Genomic DNA, 22543 nt, shown 5'->3' on the forward strand with positions numbered 1-22543 from the left:
CGGCTACTGGGAGGCACTGGGTGGGCAGGGGGTGTCACTGTCACTTGGGGTCCCCCCCAGGAAACAGGCGGGACCAGGAGCCCCCAAACCAGCAGCTTTATTGGAGCCCCCCCAAAGGGGACCCCGACATCCAGGGGGCACCCAGGTGGTCCCCAGGGTGTCCCCAGGGTGTTCCAAATCATCCCAAGGTGTCCCCAGGGTGGTCCCAGGGAGGACGCAGGTGTCTGGGTGGTCCCCAGGGTGTCCCAGGTGTCCCCAGGGTGTCCCCAGGGTGTCCCCAATCATTGAGAGGTGTCCCCAGGGTGTCTGGGTGGTCCCCAGGGTGTCCCCAGGTGGTCCCCAGGGTGTCCCCAATCATCCAGAGACTTCCCCAGGGTGTCCCCAATCATCGAGAGGTGTCCCCAGGGTGTCTGGGTGGTCCCCAGGGTGTCCCCAGGTGTCCCCAGGGTGTCCCAATCATCCAGAGGTGTCCCCAGGTGGTCTCCAGGTGTCCCCAGGGTGTCCCAATCATCCAGAGGCGTCCCCAGGGTGGTCCCAGGGAGGACCCAGGTGTCTGGGTGGTTCCGAGGTGTCCCCAGGGTGTCCCCAGGGTGTCCCCAGGTGTCACTTGCTGGGTGCCAGCCCCACGCGGTCCTGGTCCCGGTCGAACACGGAGTAGTAGCGGGCCAGGAAAACGTCCCCAAGGATCCAGAGGGGTCCCGAGGGAGGGGGGACATCCAGGGCCATGAAGCCACTGACACACGTGGGGGACCCCCACTGGGACACCTGCGGGGACAGGGACATGGCAGAGGGTGACACGAGTGACATCCAGGGCCATGAAGCCACTGACCACACGTGGGGGACCCCCACTGGGACACCTGCGGGGACAGGGACATGGCAGAGGGTGACACGAGTGACATCCAGGGCCATGAAGCCACTGACACACGTGGGGGACAACCACAGGGACACGGAGGAGGGGGACAAGGGGGACAAATCTGGGGACAGGGGGACAAGGAGGAGGGTGGGGACAAGGGGATGGGGACATGAGGGACAGGGGGACACAGGGACATGGGGACAAACCTGGAGGGTGGAGACAAGGGGATGGGCACATGGGAATGGGGACATGAGGGACGGGGGGGGCTTGGGGACAAGGGGACAAACCTGGGGACAAGGAGGAGGGTGGGGACATGGGGATGAGGGACACAATGGACACGGGGACAGGGACACGGCGGGTGACAAGGGGAGACAAGGGTGGGGAGCTGGGGATGGGGACATGAGGGACAGGGGGACAAAGGGACAAGGGGACAAAGCTGGGGACAAGGGGATGAGGGTGGGGACTTGGGAATGGGGACATGATGGACAGGGGGACTTGGGGACAAAGGGACAGCATCAGGGGGGTGACAAGGGGACAAATGTGGGGACAAGGAGGAGGGTGGGGACCTGGGGATGGGGACATGATGGACAGAGGGACATGGGGACAGCATGAGGGCGGTGACAAAGGGACAAATCTGGGGACAAGGGGATAAGGGTGGGGACCTGCGAATGGGGACATGATGGACAGAGGGACTTGGGGACAAATGTGGGGACAAGGAGAAGGGAGGGGGAACTGGGGACAGCAGGGACAGGGGGACTTGGGGACATGGCGATGGCCTGAGGGGGTGACAAGGGGACAAACCTGGGGACAAACCTGGGGACAAACCTGGGGACAAGGAGATGGGTGGAGATCTGAGGATGGGGACACGAGGGACAGCAGGGACTTGGAGACAAAGGGACAAACCTGGGGACAAGGGGACAAGGAGGAGGGTGGGGACTTGGGGATGGGGACATGAGGGACAGGGGGACATGGGGACAAGGGGAGGGTGACAAGGGGTGACAAGGAGGAGGGTGGGGAGCTGGGGATGGGGACATGAGGGACAGAGCGGCTTGGGGACACGGGGACAAAGCTGGGACAAGGAGGAGGGTGGGGACTTGGGGACGGGGACATGAGGGACAAGGGTGACACACAGAGGTGACACAGAGGTGACACAGAGGTGACACAGAGGTGACACAGAGGTGACAGGGTCCCACCTGGAGCACGTAGTGCTGGGGGCTGAGCGTGAACTGCTTCCCGCCCAGCACGAAGGTGACGTTGGGCAGGGACGGGACCTTGTCACAGTCCAGCAGGTACTGGGGAGGGGACACGGGTCAGGACAGCAGCCCCGCACACAGGGGACACTCGGGGACACTCGGGGACACTCGGGGACACTCAGGGACCCCCCTGCACACAGGGGACACTCAGGGACACCCTGGATGTCACCCACACACACAGGGGACACTCGGGGACACTTGGGGACCCCCACACACAGGGGACACTCAGGGACACTCGGGGACACCCTGGATGTCACCCCCACACACAGGGGACACTCAGGGACACTCGGGACACCCTGGATGTCACCCACACACACAGGGGACACTCAGGGACACTCGGGGACACTTGGGGACCCCCACGCACACAGGGGACACTCAGGGACACTCGGGGACACTCAGGGACCCCCTGCACACAGGGGACACTCGGGGACACTCGGGGACACCATGGATGTCACCCACACACACAGGGGACACTCAGGGACACTCAGGGACACCCCGGATGTCACCCAACCCCCACCCGAGGGCACCACCCCCACCCAAAAAGGTCCAGGGGGTCGTGGGGACACTCAGGGACACTGAGGGACCCCCAATGCCCCCCACCCAAATGGGACCCGGGGTCCAAGGGGGACACTCAGGGACACTCAGGGACCACCACCCAAATAGGACTGGGGGGGGACACTCAGGGACACTCAGAGACCCCCCAATGTCCCCACCCAAAGGGGACCTGGGGGTTTTGGGGGGACACTCAGGGACCCCCACCCAAATGGGATCCAGAGGTCACTGGGGACACTCAGGGACCCCCACCCAAAATGGGACTGGGGGGGGACACTCGGGGACACTCAGAGACCCCTACCCACAGGGGACACTCAGGGACCCCCACCAAAATAGGACTGGGGGGACACTCAGGGACACTCAGGGACACTCAGAGACCCCCACCCAAATGGGATCCAAGGGGTCATTAGGGACACTCAGGGACCCCCACCCAAAATAGGACTGGGGGGGGACACTCAGGGACACTCGGGGACCCCCACCCAAATGGGATCCAGGGGTCACTGGGGACACTCGGGGACCCCCAGCCGGGATTTTGGGGTTTTTGGGGGGGGACACTCGGGGACCCCCAGCCGGGATTTTGGGGTCTGGGGGGGACACTCGGGGACCCCCAGCCGGGATTTTGGGGTCTGGGGGGGCCGTACCTGCCCGCCCAGGGCGCGGGACCCCCCCAGCGCCCGGTGCAGCGCGGCCACGTCGGCGCTGGGCCCGGTGATCAGCGACGTCCCCGTGTCCACGATGGCCTCGCAGCCGCCCCCCGCACAGGGGCGGGTCCCGGCACCCCGCGGCCCCCGGGGCCCCCACCGACAGCCTGGGGGGCGTTTGGGGGCAGTTCGAGGGGTCGGGGGCATTTGGGGGCAGTTTGGGGGCGTTTGGGGGCAGTTCGAGGGGTCAGAGGGGCAGTTAAAGGGGGGGTTTGGGGGCATTTGGGGGCAGTTTGGGGGCATTTGGGGGCAGTTCGAGGGGGGGTCAGGGGGCAATTCAAGGGGTTAGGGGGCATTTAGGGGCAGTTCAAGGGGTTTGGAGGCATTTGGGGGCAGTTTGAGGGGTCGGGGGGCAGTTAAAGAGGGGGCTTGGGGGCAGTTCAAGGGATCAGGGGGCATTTAGGGGCAAGTAGAGGGGTCAGAGGGCATTTAGGGGCAGTTTGAGGGGTCGGGGGCAGTTAAAGGGGGGGTTTGAGGGGTCAGGGGGCATTTAGGGGCAGTTTGAGGGGTTTGGGGGCATTTGGGGGCAGTTTGGGGGCATTTAGGGGCACTCAGAGGGGTCAGGGGGCAGTTAAAGGGGGGCTTTTGGGGGGTCAGGGGGTAATTGGGGGGCTTGGGGGCAGTTAGAGGGGTTTGGGGGCAGTTTCAGGGGTCAGGGGGCAATTTGGGGGGATTTTGGGGGAATTTGGGGGAGGGGATTTTGGGGTGTGTCAGGGCAGATTTGGGGAAGTCTTTGGGAATTGGGGGGGGGATTTGGGGGCATTTGGAGGGGGATTTTGGGGGGATTTGGGGGAATTTGGGGGGGGGATTATGGGAGATTTGTGGGGGTCTTGGGGGATTGGGGTGGGGGATTCTGGGGGGATTTGGGGGAGATTTTGGGGGAATTTGGGGGGACTTTTTGGTGGAATTTGGGATGGATTTTGGGGGGTATTTTTGGGGGGATTTGTTGGGGGATTTCGGGGGAATTTGGGGCAATTTGTGGGTGGATTTTGAGGGAATTTGGGAGTATTTTTTGGGGGGAATTTCGGGGGGGGTTGGGGGTATTTTTTGGGGGTTATTTGTGGGTGGATTTTGGGGGGATCTGTGGGAATTTTTGGGGGGAATTTGAGGGTGGATTTTGGGGGGATCTGTGGGAATTTTTGGGGGGAATTTGTGGGTGGATTTTGGGGGGATCTGTGGGTATTTTTGGGGGGAATTTGTGGGTGGATTTTGGGGGGATCTGTGGGAATTTTTGGGGGGAATTTGGGAGGGGTTTCGGGGTGGATTTTGGGGGGATTTTTTGGGGTGATCCGTGGGCATTTTTCGGGGTGTCTCACCTGTCCATGTGCACCTGCCAGTAGCTCTTCCGGGACACGGGGATGTAGTGCAGGGGTCCCTCGAACTGTCCCTCGTCGATGCCCCCCAAAAGCAGCTCCCCCCCATCGCCCTCCGAGGCCCCACTGCGCCCCAGGGGAGATTGGGGGGCGTCAGGGGGGGCTCGGGGGGTCCCACAGGGGATTTGGGGGTCCCAGGGGGGGTCCCAGAGGGGATTTCAAGGGGAATTTGGGGGTCCCATGGGGGGTCCCACAGGGAATTTGGGGTCCCAGAGGGGATTTCAGGGGGGATTTGGGGGTCCCATGGGGGTCCCAGAGGAGATTTCAGGGGGATTTGGGGGATATTTTGGGTGTAACTGGGGGGTTATTTCAGGTGTATTTGGGGGATATTTTGGGTGTATTTGGGGGATATTTTGGGTATATTTCTGTGTTATTTTGGGTGTAATTGAGGGTTAGTTTGGGAGTATTTTGGGGTTAGTTTGGGAGTATTTGGGGTGTATTTAGGGTTAGTTCAGGTGTATTAGAGGATAGTTTGGATGTATTTGGGGTGTATTTGTGGGTTAGTTTGGGTGTATTTGGGGTGTATTTGAAGTTAGTTTGGGTGTATTTGAGATTAGTTTGTGGGTTAGTTTGGCTGTACTTGTGGGCTGGTTTGGGTGTATTTGTGGGTTAGTTTGGGTGTATTTTGGGGTTAGTTTGGGTGTATTTGGGGGATATTTTGGACATATTTATCCATTATTTTGGCTGCATTTAGGATGCAATCAGGCTGTGCTCAGGGCCATTTCAGGGACACGTTCAGCTGCATTTCACCGTGCCCAGCTGTGCCCCTGTACCTGCGCAGGTGGAAGGAGAAGACGTTGTTGCGGAACAGCCCCTGATCCATCATGTTGTCGAACACGGGGCGCGCGGGGCCCGCGGCCGCGCCGGGGTAGGCCAGGCCCAGGACGCCATCGAAACGCGCGGCCGCGAAGGCCAGGCCGGGCAGGGCCACGGCCTCAGCGAACGTCTGGTTGGGCACTGAGACATTGGAGACCTGTGGGGACAGTGACACAGGGATGGTGACACAGGGGACAGTGACACAGTGACAGTGACACTGGGGTAGGCCAGGCCCAGGACGCCATCGAAACGCGCGGGCCGCGAACGCCAGGCCGGGCAGGGCCACGGCCTCAGCGAACGTCTGGTTGGGCACTGAGACATTGGAGACCTGTGGGGACAGGGACAGTGACACACAGACACAGGGACAGTGACACAGTGCCACAGGGACAGGGACACCGGGGTAGGCCAGGCCCAGGATGCCATCAGTGTGTGGCTGTAAAGGCCACGCCGGGCAGGGCCACAGCCTCAGCGAATGTCTGGTTGGGCACTGAGACATTGGAGACCTGTGGGGACAGGGACACAGGGACACAGGGATGGTGACACAGGGACAGGGACACCGGGGTAGGCCAGGCCCAGGACGCCATCAAAGTGTGCGGCTGCGAAGGCCAGGCCGGGCAAGGCCACGGCCTCAGTGAATGTCTGGAGACATTGGAGACCTGTGGGGACAGGGACAGGGACACAGGGAGAGTGACAGTGACATTGACATGACCACCGAGACTTTGGACACCTGACTGGGGACAGGACAGAGACAGGGACACAGGGACAGTGACACAGGGACAGTGACGCAGTGACACAGCCTTGACAAATGTCCAGTCCCAGGGACCCTTCCCCACCGTGAGGGTGTGGGTGCTCAGGAAGCCCCTGAGACCCCTCCCCAGGGACCCTTCCCCACCGTGAGGGTGTCGGTGCTCAGGAAGCCCCTGAGGCCCCTCCCCAGGGACCCTTCCCCACCGTGAGGGTGTCGGTGCTCAGGAAGCCCCTCAGGGAGCCGCTGCCGTAGCTGATGGCGAAGGCGGTGCCGTTGGCCCGGTGGGTGCAGGACAGCAGGGGCTGGTAGTGGGGGTGGAGCCCTGCAGGGACACGCCCACTCACGCTCAGACCACACCCAGTCCAACCAGACCACGCCCAGTCCTGTCACACCACACCCACTTCCCATAGATCACGCCCGCTCCCATCAGACTAGGCCCAATCCCCCTCAGACCATGCCCAGTCCCATCAGACCACGCCCACTCACGCTCAGACCACGCCTACCCCAACCAGACCACATTCTGCCATGCCCCGCCCACTGCCCAAACTATGTCCAACCCACCCCAACCACACCCTGCTATGCCCCACCCACCACCCAAACCACACCCATTTCCCTGCCACGCCCTGCTAAGCTCCACCCACTCCCAAACCAACCCTGTTAGGCCCCGCCCATCACCCAAACCACACCCATCCTCCTGCCACGCCCCACCAGGTCCTGCCCACACCCAAACCACGCCCTGCTAGGCCCCGCCCACACCCAACCCACACCCCTCCAGGCCACACCCCCTCTCCAAGCCCCGCCCATCATGCACCGCCCCCCGTTAGGCCCCGCCCCTCACAGCAGGCCAGGTAGAGCAGGCAGCACCGCGCCGAGGGCACCCAGAGATCGGCGGAGCCGGTGTCGAAAATGACCCGGAAATTCTGGGGAGGGGTCCCCAGGGAGATGGTGCCGTAGTACTGGGCCTGGGGGAGGGGTCACGGTGTCACCCGGGGGTCACACGGTGTCACCCGGGGGTCACCAAGGCGCTGGGAGCCACCGCAGCGTCCCCGTGTCATTGTCACTGTCCTGCCCCCAAGGTCCCGGTGACACCCCCGTGTCACTGTCCCCCACCCTCCTGATTCTCCCAAGGTCCCTGTGACCCCCCCACAATGTCCCCAAGGTCCCTGTGACACCCCCATGGCACTGTCACACACCCCACCACGACCCCAAGGTCCCTGTGACGTCCTCATGTCACTGTCACACCCCTGTCCCCAAAGTGCTGGGAGCCACCGCAGCGTCCCCGTGTCATTGTCACTGTCCTGCCCCCCAAGGTCCCGGTGACACCCCCGTGTCACTGTCACACCCCTGTCCCCAAAGTGCTGGGAGCCACCCCAGTGTCCCCGTGGAGCTGTCACACCCCTGTCCCCATGTCCCCAAGGTCTCTGTGACATCCTCATGTCACTGTCACACCCCTGTCCCCATGTCCCCAAGGTCTCTGTGGCCCCCATGTCCCCATGTCACTGTCACACAGCCCGCCATGTCCCCAAGGCTCTGGGAGCCACCCCAGTGTCCCCATGGAGGTGTCACCACCCCCCAGTGTCCCCAGAATGGTGCGGATGTCCCCACCCCTCCCATGTCCCCAAGGTCCCTGTGACATCCTCGTGTCACTGTCACACCCCTGTCCCTAAGGCCCCCATGCTCCCCCCATGTCCCCATGTCACTGTTCCCCACCCTCTCATGTCCCAAAGCCACTGTCACACCCCCCGTGTCATTGTCACACCCCTGTCCCCACGTCCCCAAGGAGCTGGGAGCCACCCCAGTGTCCCCATGTCACCGTCACACTCCCCTATGTCACTGTCATAGCCCCGCCATGTCCCCATGGCACTGTCACACCCCTGTCCCCAAGGTCCCTGTGCCCCTCCATGTCCCCATGGCACTGTGACACCCCTGTCCCCATGTCCCCAAGGTCCCTGTGACACCCCCATGGCACTGTCACACCCCTGTCCCCATGTCCCCAAGGTTCCTGCGACCCCCCCACAATGTCCCCAAGGCCTTTCCTCCCCAATGTCCCCAATGTCCCCGCGACCCCCCCAAACGTCCCCAAGGTCCCTGTGCCTTCCCTATGTCCCCATGTCACTGTCCCCCATGTCCCCAGTGTCCCCAAGGCCCTCCCCCCCCCAATGTCCCCAATGTCCCCAGTGTCCCCAATGTCCCCAGGGCCCCTCCCCCACTCACGTCCATGTAGTTGTGGAGCCGCGCGGGCGCCGCCGCCGCCCCTCCCCCACTGCGGCTGCGGGGGCCGCCCCCGCCCCCCCCCCAGAATTTGGGGGGCACCCAGGGCCCCCTCTCCAGGGGGATCCTGCGGGGACACGAAGGGTTAATGAGCCTAATGGCGCTAATTATGCTAATTATGCTAATGAAGGAATCTGGGGGCACCCAGGGCCCCTCTCCAGGGGGATCCTGCGGGGACACGAAGGGGTTAATGAGCCTAATGGCGCTAATTATGCTAATGAGCTAATGAAGGAATCTGGGGGCACCCAGGGCCCCTCTCCAGGGGGATCCTGCGGGGACACGAAGGGGTTAATGAGCCTAATGAGCTAATTATGCTAATGAAGGAATCTGGGGGCACCCAGGGCCCCTCTCCAGGGGGATCCTGCGGGGACACGAAAGGGTTAACGGCTTAATGAGCTTAACGAGCCTAACGAGCTAATGGCGCTAATTATGCTAATGATGCTAATGAAGGGCCGCCAGCGCTGCGCTGAACGGCGGGGGGGCTGAATGGGGTTAATGAATTAATGGGGTTAATTAATTAATGAGGTTAATTAATTAATGAGGTTAATGAATGAGGGGGGCGCTCGGGGTTGGAAGGGTTAATGGGGGGGGGGTCCCCCAAATTCTGGGGTCATCCCCGGGGTCAGAGGTCACGGGGGGGGTCACGCCCTGGAGGGTGGGGCCGGGGCCGAGCGGGTCCGACCGGTCCCGCCCCCGCGCGGGCTCAGCTGGGAGGGACCGGGAACCCCAAAATGCACCCCAAAAACCCCTCCCAAAATACACCTGGGAGCATCCGGGAACCCCAAAACCCCTCCCAAAATCCACCTGGGGCACCCCGGAACCCCAAAATCCACCTGGGGGCATCCGGGAGCCCCAAAAATCCCTCCCAAAATCCACCTGGGAAGGACCGGGAACCCCAAAATCCACCTGGGGGCATCCGGGAACCCCAAATTCACCCCCAAAACCCCACACGGGGGATTCAGGAATCCCCATAATCCCAGCTGGGGGTCTCCAGGTGTCCAAGAAACCCCCAAATCCACCCCCAAATTCTCCCCAGGTATCCGGGACCCCCCAAAACCCCCTCAAAACCCCCAGCCCGGAGTATCCAGGTGTCCGGGACCCCCCCAAATTCCCCCCAGGACCCCCCCAAACACCCCCCAGGTATCCGAGACCCCCCAAACTCCCCCAGGACACCCCCAAATTCCCCCCCAGATATCCGGGACACCCCAAATCCATCCCCAGGTATCCGGGACCCCCAAAATTCCTCCCAGAACCCCCTCCAAATCCACTCCCAGGTATCCGAGACGTCCCAAACCCCCTCAGGACTCCCCCAAATCCGCCTCCAAGTATCCGAGACCCCCCCAAATCCATCCCCAGGTATCCGGGACCCCCAAAATTCCTCCCAGAACCCTCCAAATCCACTCCCAGGTATCCGAGACGCCCCAAACACCCCCCAGGACCCCTCAAACACCCCCCAGGACCCCCCCAAACCCACCTCCAAGTATCTAAGACCCCTAAAATTCCTCCCATAACCCCTCCAAATCCACTCCCGGGTATCCGAGACCCCCCCAAATCCCTCCAGGACCCCTCAAACACCCCCCAGGACCCCCCCAAACCCCCCCAGAACCCCCTCAAACACCCCCAGAACCCCCCAAATTCCTCCAGGACCCCTCAAACACCCCCCAGGACCCCCCAAACGCCCCCAGGCCCCCTCCCCGCTCTCTCACCGCAGCATCGCTCCCGCTCCGGCCGCCAGCAGCAGCAGCAGCAGCAGGGGGAGGGTCCCGAACCCGGGACCCCCCCTGGGCACCCCGAGCCCCCCCATGGCCGCTCTGAGCGCCCCCCCCGCCCCGCGCGCCGGGGGAAACCCCCTCAGGCCACGCCCCCTCGGCTAAAGCCACGCCCCTTCCCTCAAACCCCGCGCCCCATTCCATTGACAGCAATGGGGAAGCCCCATCAGGCCACGCCCACTTCGTTGGATGCTTTACGAAGCCACGCCCACAATGCATACAAATGGTGAGATAAGCCACACCCACTCCTAGAGTCACGCCTCTCTTTGGTTAAAATATGCGGGTAACCGCGCCCACTCATTGATTAAAATATACCGGCGGTCACGCCCCCCAATTAAACCACGCCCATTATTAAACCATAAATTAGTTGACCACGCCTCCCCTCGTGAAGCCACGCCCTCAGGTGACGTAATGGCGGGGGCGGGGGTGACTCAGGGGGCGCGGGAACCCCAAAACCGCCCCCCACATCCGGGGGGGGCGGGGAATTCCCGCCACAACAGAAATTTGGGGGGCCCCAAAACAACCCCGGAATTTGGGAGGGGCCCCCCCAAATTTTTGGGGAGGTTTTAAAGGGGAAACCCTAAAATTGACCCCCAGAATTTGGGGGGAAGGGGGGGTAATCACCCTAAATTCACCCCAAAATTGGGGGTGTGGTGACCCCAAACTCCCCCCATATTTTGGGATGGGCTGACCCCAAACTCCCCCCATATTTTAGGGGATGTAATCCCAAACTCCCCCCATATTTTAGGGGTGTGCTGACCCCAAACTCCCCCCATATTTTGGGGTGGGCTGACCCCAACTCCCCCCATATTTTAGGGGTGTGGTGACCCCAAACTCCCCCCATATTTTATGGGGGTGTAACCCCAAACTCCCCCCATATTTTGGGGGTGCTGACCCCAAACTCCCCCCATATTTTGGGGTGGGCTGACCCCAACTCCCCCCATATTTTAGGGGTGTGGTGACCCCAAACTCCCCCCATATTTTAAGGGGGTATAACCCCAAACTCCCCCCATATTTTGGGGGGGTGTAACCCCAAACTCCCCCCATATTTGGGGTGTGCTGACCCCAAACTCCCCCCATATTTTGGGGTGGGCTGACCCCAAACTCCCCCCATATTTTGGAGTGTGCTGACCCCCAACTCCCCCATATTTTCGGGGGGTGTAACCCCAAACTCCCCCATATTTTGGGGGGGTGTAACCCCAAACTCCCCCCATATTTTAGGGGGGTGTAACCCCAAACTTCCCCCATATTTTATGGGGTGTAACCCCAAACTCCCCCCATATTTTGGGGGGGTGTAACCCCAAACTCCCCCCATATTTTGGGATGTGCTGACCCCAAACTCCCCCCATATTTTGGGGGGTGTAACCCCCAAACTCCCCCATATTTTATGGGGTGTAACCCCAAACTCCCCCATATTTTATGGGGTATAACCCCAAACTCCCCCCATATTTTGGGGGGGTGTAACCCCAAACTCCCCCCATATTTTGGGGGTGTGTAACCCCAAATTCCCCCCCCCCAATTTGGGTGGGGGTCCCCCCGGATCGCGCCCTGCGGCTCGGGGGGCTCTGAAGCACCTTTATTAATCCGCTGCGCCGGGGGGGGGTCGGACGGATGCGGGACCCCCCCGGCCCCACCCTCATGGGGGGTGGGGGAGGGGAGGGGGAGGGGGTGTGGAGTGTGAAGGTGGGGGAGGGGACGAGACCCCTCCCCCCTCCCCAAAAAAAACCAAAAAAACCCCAAAAAATAAAATAAAACAAAACAAAACAACGAAACACCAAAAATCGGGGGGGGGGGGGGGCTTCAGGCACTGAAAATTTTTGGGGACCACCCCCACCCCAAAAAAAAAAAAAAAAAAAAAAAAAAAAGGGTGGGGAAAGGAGGGGGGGGGGGGAGGAGACCCCTCCCCAAATTTGGGGGGTCGGGGTCAGTTGCGGGTCGGGGGCAGCCCGGGGGGGCTCGGGGGGCGGCGGATGTTGGCGCGGTCCTTGGCCGCCTCCTCCTCCTCGTCGTAGCGCTCGTCCTCGTCGTCGCTGTGTCGCGGGCTCGACAATCGCGACAGGGCCGGGGAGGGCGGCACCGAGGCGGGGCGGGGGTAGCGGAAACCCTAAAAACAAAAAATAAAAAAAATAAAAAAAAAAGGGGGGGGGAAATTTGGAAATTTGGGGAGGGGATTGAGGGGTTTTGGGGAGGGGGGAGGAAGGGGAAGGGAGGGGAGGAATGGGAAAAAATGAGGGGGGAAATGGGGGAAAAAAGGGAATAAATGGGGGAAAAAAGGGAATAAATGGGGGAAAAGGGGGAAAAGGGGGATAAATGAGGGGGGATAAATGAGGGGGGAAAAGGTGTGGAAAAGAGGGAAAAAAGAAGGGGAAAATGGGGAATAAATGAGGGAAAAAAGGGGGGAAAGGGGGAATAAATGAGGAGGGAAAGGGGATAAATGAAGGGGGAAAAGGAGTGGAAAAAAAGGAAAAAGAAGGGGAAAATGGGGGAAAAAAGGGAATAAATGGGGATAAATGAGGAGGGAAAGGGGGATAAATGAGGGGGAAAAAGGTGTGGAAAAGAAGGAAAAAAGAAGGGGAAAAAGGGGAATAAATGAGGGAAGAAAGGGGGGAAAGAGGGAAAAAAGGGGAAAAAAGGAGGGGAAAAAGGGGGGAAAAAGGAAAAAGTGGGGGGAAAATGGGAGGAAAGGGGAATAAATGAGGGAAAAAAGGGGGGGAAATGAGGGGGGAAAAGGTGTAGAAAAAAAGGAAAAAGAAGGAGAAAATGGGGAATAAATGAGGGAAGAAAGGGGGGAAAGAGGAGAAAAGGGGAAAAAAGGGGGGGAAAGGGGTGACTCGGGGGTCTGGGGTCCCCCCCGGGTTTTGGGGTCCCCCCAAGGGTTTTGGGGTCACTCAGGGGGGTCCCCCCCAGGGTTTTGGGGTCCCCCCAGGGTTTTGGGGTCACTCACAGCCGCGGCCTCGGGGGGTTCGTAGGTGAAGTTCTCAGGGAAGGCCTTGGCCAGGGCCATGCGCCGGGCAAAGGTGTAATACTGGGGGGGGGGGATGGGGTCAGGAGACCACCAGGGACCCCCAGAGACCCCCCAGAAACCCCCCAAGAACCCACCAGAGATCCCACAAAAAACACCCCAGAGAACCCCAAAAATACCCCCAAAAAAACCCCAGAGACCCCCAGAGACCCCAAACCCCCCTGAGATGCCTCCAAACCCCCAAGGAGAACCTTCAGGAACCCCTTCAAGACCTAAAGGGTTCCTCCAAACCTCTCTGAGATGCCTCCAAACCCACAAGGAGAACATCCAGGACCTCCAGGAACCCCTTCAAGACCTGAAGAGTTCCTCCAAACCCCCCTGAGATGCCTCCAACCCTCCCTGAGATGCCTCCAACCCTCCCTGAGATGCCTCCAAACCCCCCTGAGATGCCTTCAAACCCCTGTGAGATGCCCCCAAACCCCCCTGAGATGCCTCCAAACCCACAAGGAGAACATCCAGGACCTCCAGGAACCCCTTCAAGACCCAAAGAGTTCCTCCAAACCCCCCTGAGATGCCTCCAACCCTCCCTGAGATGCCTCCAACCCTCCCTGAGATGCCTCCAAACCACCCTGAGATGCCTTCAAACCCCTGTGAGATGCCTCCAAACCCACAAGGAGAACATCCAGGACCTCCAGGAACCCCTTCAAGACCTAAAGAGTTCCTCCAAACCTCCCTGAGATGCCTTCAAACCCCTCTGAGATGCCCTCAAACCCCACTGAGATGCCTTCAAACCCCCAAGGAGAACCTTCAGGAACCCCTTCAAGACCCAAAGGGTTCCTCCAAACCCCCCTGAGATGCCTCCAAACCCCCCTGAGATGCCTCCAAACCCCCCTGAGATGCCTCCAAACCCCTCTGAGATGCCTCCAAACCCCCCTGAGATTCCATTAAACCTCTCTGAGATGCCCCCAAACCCCCCTGAGATACCTCCAAAGCCTACTGAGATTCCATCAAACCCCTCTGAGATGCCTCCAAACCCCTCTGAGATGCCCCCAAACCCCCAAGGAGAACCTCCAGGACCCCTTTGATGACCTCCAGGACCCCTCTGATGCCCCCCAAGCCCCCATCTCACCCTGCCCAGGTACTTCCAGTCGAGCAGGTCCGAGAGGCGCTCGGTGCGGTTGCGCTGCACGATGCGCTGCCGCCGGCTCTGCTGGCAGAAGCCGTACAGGAACGCCGTGAGCTGGGCACACGACTCCTCCGGGGCGCGGAAACGGCGGTCCACGATGTAGATACCTGAGGGGACACTGTCAACCATCAGGGACAGGGACATGGGGACATGGGGACACCTCCCCACGATGGAGATACCTGAGGGGACACTGTCAACCATCAGGGACAGGGACATGGGGACATGGGGACACCTCCCCACGATGGAGATACCTGAGGGGGACACCATGAGGGACATGGGGACAGGGACATGGGGACACCTCCCCAGGATGGAGATACCTGAGGGGACATTATCAGGGACATGGGGACAGGGACATGGGGACAGGGACACCTCCCTACAATGGAGATACCTGAGGGGGACACCGTGAGGGACATGGGGACAGGGACAGGGACACCTCCCCACGATGGAGATACCTGAGGGGACACCGTGAGGGACAGGGACAGGGACATGGGGACACCTCCCTACAATGGAGATACCTGAGGGGACATTATCAGGAACATGGGGACAGGGACATGGGGACACCTCTCCACGATGGAGATACCTGAGGGGGACACTGTCAGGGACAGGGATGGGGACATGGGGACACCTCCCTAAAATGGAGATACCTGCAGGGGACATTATCAGGGACAGGGACAGGGACAGGGACATGGGGACACCTCCCCAGGATGGAGATACCTGAGGGGGACACCATGAGGGACATGGGGACAGGGACATGGGGACACCTCCCCAGGATGTAGATACCTGAGGGGGACATTATCAGGGACAGGGGGACAGGGACAGGGACACCTCCCTACAATGGAGATACCTGAGGGGACACTGTGAGGGACAGGGACAGGGACAGGGACAGGGACACCTCCCTACAATGGAGATACCTGAGGGGGACACCGTGAGGGACATGGGGACAGGGACACCTCCCCACGATGTAGATACCTGAGGGGACACTGTCAACCATCAGGGACAGGGACATGGGGACATGGGGACACCTTCCCAGGATGGAGATACCTGAGGGGACACCGTGAGGGACAGGGACAGGGACATGGGGACACCTCCCCACGATGGAGATACCTGAGGGGACATTATCAGGGACATGGGGACAGGGACATGGGGACAGGGACACCTCCCTACAATGGAGATACCTGAGGGGGACACCGTGAGGGACATGGGGACATGGGGACACCTCCCCATGATGGAGATACCTGAGGGGGACATTATCAGGGACAGGGATGGGGACATGGGGACACCTCCCCACGATGGAGATACCTGAGGGGACATTATCAGGGACAGGGATGGGGACATGGGGACACCTCCCTACAATGGAGATACCTACAGGGGACACCGTGAGGGACATGGGGACAGGGACGGGGGACATGGGCGGGGACAGGGACACGGAGCCCCCTGGCCTGGTGGCCACCATTTGGGGACAGGGATGGGGACATGGGGACAGGGACAGGTGTTGGTGACCCCCCCCAGGCCTTGAGGAACTCCCTCAGGGTTTTGGGCCCCCCCCCCCCCCCAGATTTTGGGTCCCTCCCAGGTCTTTGGTCCAGGTGTTGGGGACATGGGGACACCCCAGGTTTTTCTGGGGTCCCTCCCAAGAGTTTTGGGGTCTTCCCCATATTTTGGTGACCCCCCCCCAGATTTTGGTGACCCCCCCCAGATTTTGGGGTCTCCCCCAGGAGTTTTGGGGTCCCCCCCCCCAGATTTTGGACCCCCCCAGATGTTGGACACCCTCCAACATGGAGGGGACATGGGGACCTCCCCTGGTTTTTTGGGTCCCCCCCAGGAGTTTTGGGGTCTCCCCCAGATTTTGGTGACCCCCCCAGATTTTGGTGACCCCCCAGGAGTTTTGGGGTCCCCCCAGATTTTGGGCCCCCCCCCTGGATTTTGGGTCCCTCCCAGGTGTTTGGTCCAGGTGTTGGGGACATGGGGACACCCCAGGTTTTTTGGGTCCCCCCCAAGAGTTTTGGGGTCTCCCCCAGATTTTGATGAACCCCCCAGGTTTTTGGGGTCCCCCTCAGGAGTTTTGGGGTCTCCCCAGATTTTGGGCCCCCCCCCTGGATTTTGGGTCCCTCCCAGGTGTTTGGTCCAGGTGTTGGGGACATGGGGACCTCCCAGGTTTTTTGGGTCCCCCCCAGGATTTTGGGGTCCCCCCCCGGATTTTGGGGTCCCCCCAGGATTTGGGGGTGCCCCCGCTGACCGTAGGCCGAAGGGTCGGCGATGTGCTCCTCCATGAAGCAGCCGAAGCCCGACAGGTTGGTGGAGACGCTGGGGATGCCCATGACCGTGCACTCGGCTGGGGACCGGGGGGCAAAGGTCACATTTTGGGGCTTTTTGGGGGGATTTTGGGGCATTTGGGGGTTTTTTTGGGGTCCCACCAGAGCTGCTTGTGCACAGCCAAGCCCTGGATGGATTTGGGGTGAAGTTTTGGGTTATTTTGGGATATTTTGGGGTTTTTTTGGGGTCCCACCAGAGCTGCTTGCGCACGGCCTGGCCCTGGATGGATTTAGGGTGAATTTTTGGGGCATTTTTTGGGGGATTTTGGGTTTTTTTGGGGTCCCACCAGAGCTGCTTGCGCACGGCCTGGCCCTGGATGGATTTGGGGTGAATTTTTGGGTAATTTTGGGTGGATTTTGGGTTTTTTGGGGTTTTTTTGGGGTCCCACCACAGCTGCTTGTGCACGGCCTGGCCCTGGATGGATTTGGGGTGAATTTTTGGGGTATTTTGGGTGGATTTTGGGTTTTTTTGAAGATTTTTGGGGTCCCACCAGAGCTGCTTGCGCATGGCCAACCCCTGGGTGGATTTGGGGTTGGTTTTTGGGTGAATTTTGGGGTTTTTTGGGGTTTTGGGGGTATTTGGGGGTTTAGGTGCGTATTTTTTGGGATATTTGGGGTATTTTTGGGGCTTTTTGGGTTTTTTTGGGGTCCCACCAAAGCTGCCTGCGCTCGGCCTGACCCTGGATGGATTTGGGGTATTTTGGGGTTTTTTTGGTTTTTTTTTGGGGTCCCACCAGAGCTGCTTGAGCACGGCCTGGCCCTGGATGGATTTGGGGTGAAGTTTTGGGGTAATTTTGGGTTTTTTTGGGTATTTTTTGTGAATTTTGGGGTTTTTTTTGGGGTCTCACCAGAGCAGCCTGCGCTCGGCCTAACCCTGGATGGATTCGGGTTGAGTTTTTGGGGCATTTTTGGGGTTTTTGGCGTATCTTGGCGTTTTGGGCTATTTTTGGGGTTTCTCCCCTATCTGGGGGATTCGGGGTGGATTTTTGGGGTATTTTGGGGGCATTTTTTAGTTTTTTTAGGTTTTTAGGGGTCTCCAGAGCTCGGGGAGCCCGCCCAGGGCGGGTTTTGGGGTTTTACCTGGGGTGTAGCCCCAGGGCTCGTAGTAGGAGGGGAAGACGCCCAGGTGGCAGCCACGGACGAACTCCTCGTAGTCCACGGGCAGCAGGGGGCTGGTGGAGGACAGGAACTCGGGGTGGAAGATGATCTTGGGGAGGGGGAAACGGGGGGTGAACCCCGAGATTCTGGGTTGGAACCCGAAATTCCCACTCCAGAACACAAAAATCCTGGGCTGGGCATCGGAATTTCCACCCCAGAACCACAAAGCCCTGGGTTGGATCTCGGAATTTCCACCCCAGAACCCCAAAATCCTGGATTGGACACCAAAATTCCCACCCCAGAACACCAAAATCCTGGGTTGGACACCAGAAGTCTCATCCCAAAATTCCCACCCCAGAACCCCAAAATTCCCATCCCAGAACCCCAAAATCCTGCCCTGGACCCCAAAATTCCCTCCCCCAGAACACAAAAATTCCCTCCGAGAACCCCAAAATCCTGGATTGGGCACTGAAATTCCCACCCCAGAAGCACAAAGCCCTGGGTTGGATCTCGAAATTCCCACCCCAGAACCCCAAAATTCCCATCCCAGAACACAAAAATTCCCACCCAGAACCCCCAAATCCTCCAAGGGACCCCGAAATTCCCATGCTCAGAACCCCAAAATCCTGGATTGGACCCCAAAATTCCCACTCCATAACCTGAAAATTCCCTCCCAGAACCCCAAAATCCTCCAGATTCCCCCCAAACACCCCAAATCCCAATGAAACCCCCCCAAACCCCACATCCCCCAATGTCCCCATCCCTCAGAAGTGTCCCCAGGTGTGCCCAGGTGTGCCCAGGTGTCCCCAGGTGCCACCTTGACGTGGTCGTTGCTGCTGTTGAAGATCTCCGGAGCCCCCAAAACCCCCCCAAAACCCCCCCAAACCCCACATCCCCCAATGTCCCCAATGTCCCCAATGTCCCCAGGTGTCCCCAGGGGCCACCTTGACGCGGTGGTCGTTGCTGCTGTTGAAGAGCTCCAGAGCCCCTAAAACCCCCCAAATCCCAATGAAATTCCCCCAAAACCCCACATCCCCCAATGTCCCCGATGCCACCCCGCCCCAGAAGTGTCCCCAGAAGTGTCCCCAGGTGTCCCAGGTGTCCCCAATGTCCCCAGGTGTCCCCAGGTGTGCCCAGGTGCCACCTTGACGCGGTCGTTGCTGCTGTTGAAGAGCTCCAGACCCCCCAAAACCCCAATGAAACCCCCCAAACCCCACATCCCCCAATGTCCCCAGGTGTCCCCAGGTGTCCCCAGGTGTGCCCAGGTGTCCCCAATGTCCCCAGGTGTCCCCAGGTGTGCCCAGGTGCCACCTTGACGCGGTCGTTGCTGCTGTTGAAGAGCTCCAGAACCCCCAAACCCCAATGAAAGCCCCCCAAAACGCCCCGAACCCCACATCCCCCAATGTCCCCATCCCTCAGAAGTGTCCCCAGGTGTGCCCAGGTGTCCCAGGTGTCCCCAGGTGCCACCTTGACGCGGTCGTTGCTGCTGTTGAAGAGCTCCAGACCACCCAAAACCCCCCAAAATCCCCCCAAACCCCACATTCCCCAATGTCCCCATCCCCCAGAAGTGTCCCCAGGTGTCCCCAGGTGTGCCCAGGTGTGCCCAGGTGTCCCCAGGTGTCCCCAGGTGCCACCTTGACGCGGTCGTTGCTGCTGTTGAAGAGGCCGATCCTGCGGATCGTGGTCAGGATGGGGTCGGTGGCGTCGTCCAGCATGTTGTGGGTGCACACGGGGGGGAACGACTGGCGCTGGGTTTGGGGGGAAAAAACCAAATTTTGGGGGTTTTGGGGGGAAAAAAAACAAATTTTGGGGGTTTTGGGGAGGTCCTCACGATGTTCGGAATCCCAAAATGTCCCCACACCCCAAAAAAAGGGGGCAGCCAGGACCCCATCACCCCAAAAAACGGCACCAGGAGCCCCAGGTTTCAATCCCATTCCTTTGATTTTCCCCCAAAAAAGGGGGTCCTAGCCCTCAAAATCCCCCCAAATCCTCCAAAATATCCCAAAAATATCCCAAAAATATCCCCTGGCCCCCCCAAAAAGGGGGTCCTGACCCCAAAAAAGGGGTCCCCACCCCAAAAAGGGGGTCCCACCCCAAAAAGGGAGTTCTAGCCCCCCAAAAAGGGGGTCCCATCCCAAAAAGGGGTCCCCACCCCAAAAAGGGGGGTCCTGACCCCCAAATACCCCAAAAATACCCCCAAAAAAGGGTGTCCTGACCCTGAAATACCCAAAAAATACCCCCCAAAAAAGGGGGTCCCACCCCAAAAAAGGGGGTCCCAGCCCAAAAAGGGGGTCCCGACCCCAAAAAAGGGGGTGCCAGCCCCCGAAGAAAGGGGGTCCCCACCCCAAAAAAGGGGGTCCTAGCCCAAAATACCCCAAAAATATCCCCCAAAAAGGGGTCCCGACCCCAAAAAGGGGTCCCGACCCCAAAAAGGGGGTCCTGACCCCAAAAAGGGGGTGCCAGCCCCCCAAAAGTCACCTGGGTGGCGAAGATGGCCCTTTTCATCATGGTGAAATCCTCCCTGTCCAGCATCTTGTTCATGTCCGGGAGGTTCCCCCTGAAAGGATTTTGGGGTGCTGGGAGCTCAGGAGACCCCACCCCACAAATCCTCAGGGGTCCCCAAAAACCCCTCAGGGCTTTTTTGGGGGTTTTTTTGGGGTTTTTTTTGGGTTTTTTTTGGGGTTCTTACACCAGCAGAGACTCGTAGAGCTTCTTCCCGAATTTCTCCTTCACGGCGTTGGCCGTGTCCCTGGGGAGGGGGATTTGGGGTTTTTGGGGGGTCCCCAAGAGATTTTGGGGGGATTTTTGGGGTTTTGGGGGGGATTTTGGGGGTTTTGGGGGGTCCCTGAAGGATTTTAGGGGATTTTTTGGGGGTTTTGGGGGGGTCCCTGAGGGATTTTAGGGGATTTTTTGGGGGGGTCCTTGGGGGGATTTTATGGGGGGTTTGGGAGTTGCTGGGTGGTTTTTGGGGAGATTTGGGGTTTTTTGGGGTGAATTTTGGGGTTTTTGGGGGTTTTGGGGTTTTTGGTGGGTATTTTTGGGATATTTTGAGTACATTTTGGGTTATTTTGGGTGGATTTTGGGTTTTTTTTTGGGGTCCCACCAGAGCTGCTTGCGCACGGCCTGGCCCTGATGGATTTTTGGGTTTTTTTGGGTGAATTTTGGGGGATTTTGGGGTTTTTTTGGGGTCCCACCAGAGCTCCTTGCGCACGGCCTGGCCCTGATGGATTTGGGGTTGGATTTTGGGTGAATTTTGGGGTTTTTTGGGGTTTTGGGGTACTTGGGGGTTTAGGTGGGTATTTTTGGGATATTTTGGGTACATTTTGGGTACATTTTGTGTGGATTTTGGGTATTTTTGGGGTCCCACCAGAGCTGCTTGCGCACGGCCTGGCCCTGATGGATTTTTGGGATATTTTGGGTACATTTTGGGTGGATTTTGGGGGATTTTGGGTATTTTTGGGGTCCCACCAGAGCTGCTTGCGCACAGCCTGGCCCTGATGGATTTTGGGTTTTTTTGGGGTTATTTTGGGTGGATTTTGGGGGATTTTGGGGTCCCACCAGAGCTGCTTGCGCACGGCCTGGCCCTGATGGATTTTTGGGATATTTTGGGTTATTTTGGGTGGATTTTGGGGTTTTTTTGGGGGTCCCACCAGAGCTGCTTGCACACGGCCTGGCCCTGATGGATTTTGGGGCTTTTTTTGGGTTATTTTGGGTGGATTTTGGGGTTTTTTGGGGTCCCACCAGAGCTGCTTGCGCACGGCCTGGCCCTTGAGCGACTCCACGTTGAAGTTGTTGGTCCTGGCGGGCATGATGAAAAACGCCACCACGGTCACCTCGCTGCCATTCACCTGTGGGGTGTCCCCAAAGGTCACACGGGGTCCCCAAAGGTCACACGGGGCCCCCAAAGGTCACACGGGGTCCCCAAAGGTCACACGGGGCCCCCCAAATGTCCCCAAATGTCCCCAACCCCAAATAACCCCATTGGTCCCCAAGTGTCCCCAACACTGATCAGCTGCTGGAGGTGTCCCCAATGTCACCTGGGGTCCCCGATGTCACTGAGGGTCCCCGATGTCACCGAGGGTCCCCGATGTCACCTGGGGTGCCCTGAAATCTCCCCACAATGTCCCCAAGGCCCCCGATCCCAAATGTCCTCAAGGTCCCCAAATCCCTGCGGTGTCCCCAAATGTCCCCAAATGTCCCTGGGTTTTCTGTGTCCCCGTGGGTTTCACTGATGTCCCCAATGTCCCCAATCCCCCCAATGTCCCCAATCTCCTCATCCCCCCAATGTCCCCATTGTCCCCAATCCCCCCAATGTCCCCCACGCCTCCAATATCCCCAGTGTCCCCAAATGTCTCCAATGTCCCAATGTCCCCAACGTCCCATGTCACCCTGATGTCCCCAGTGTCCCCTCAGTGTCCCCAATGTCCCCAATATCCCCAATCCCCTCAATCCCCCAAATATCCCCAATGTCCTCAATGTCCCCAGTCTCCCAATTGTCCCCAATCCCCCCAATGTCCCCAGTGCCCCCAATCCCCCCAATATCCCCCATTGTCCCCAATGCCCCCATTGTCCCCAACATCCCCAATGTCCCCAATGTCCCTCAATCCCCCCAATGTCTCCAATGTCCCCGATGTCACCAATCCCCCCAA

The 22543-nt window shown here is 59.5% G+C and overlaps 2 protein-coding genes across 14 annotated transcripts in view; both read right to left on the reverse strand.

Moving 5' to 3' along the window:
* Positions 1-92: 92 nt before the first annotated feature.
* On the reverse strand, positions 93-9348 carry LOC139586645 (cathepsin D-like). Its single transcript, XM_071420191.1, is given in 9 exon segments — positions 93-765; positions 2047-2145; positions 3300-3413; positions 3415-3466; positions 4676-4852; positions 5506-5876; positions 6500-6618; positions 7135-7258; positions 8511-9348. Coding segments are annotated over 9 exon segments (1224 nt in total). The 5' UTR covers positions 8517-9348; the 3' UTR covers positions 93-603.
* A 2869-nt stretch (positions 9349-12217) lies between these two features.
* The window catches only part of GYS1 (glycogen synthase 1), a 29118-nt gene continuing 18792 nt past the window's right edge, over positions 12218-22543 (reverse strand). For all 13 annotated transcript variants that reach the window (XM_071420200.1, XM_071420198.1, XM_071420199.1 and 10 more), the window contains 9 exons: positions 21636-21742; positions 20584-20643; positions 20373-20451; positions 19529-19642; positions 17877-18003; positions 16721-16816; positions 14428-14591; positions 13281-13361; positions 12218-12440 (listed from right to left, as the gene is read on the reverse strand). In XM_071420200.1, the coding sequence (XP_071276301.1) occupies positions 12261-12440; positions 13281-13361; positions 14428-14591; positions 16721-16816; positions 17877-18003; positions 19529-19642; positions 20373-20451; positions 20584-20643; positions 21636-21742 (1008 nt within the window). In that variant the 3' untranslated portion in view covers positions 12218-12260. The remainder of the gene's footprint in view (positions 12441-13280; positions 13362-14427; positions 14592-16720; positions 16817-17876; positions 18004-19528; positions 19643-20372; positions 20452-20583; positions 20644-21635; positions 21743-22543) is intronic.

This window comes from Agelaius tricolor, unplaced genomic scaffold (assembly GCF_023055355.1).
Source record: "Agelaius tricolor isolate 1412-34295 unplaced genomic scaffold, bAgeTri1.0.p SCAF_128, whole genome shotgun sequence".
Classification (NCBI taxonomy): Eukaryota; Metazoa; Chordata; class Aves; order Passeriformes; family Icteridae; genus Agelaius; species Agelaius tricolor.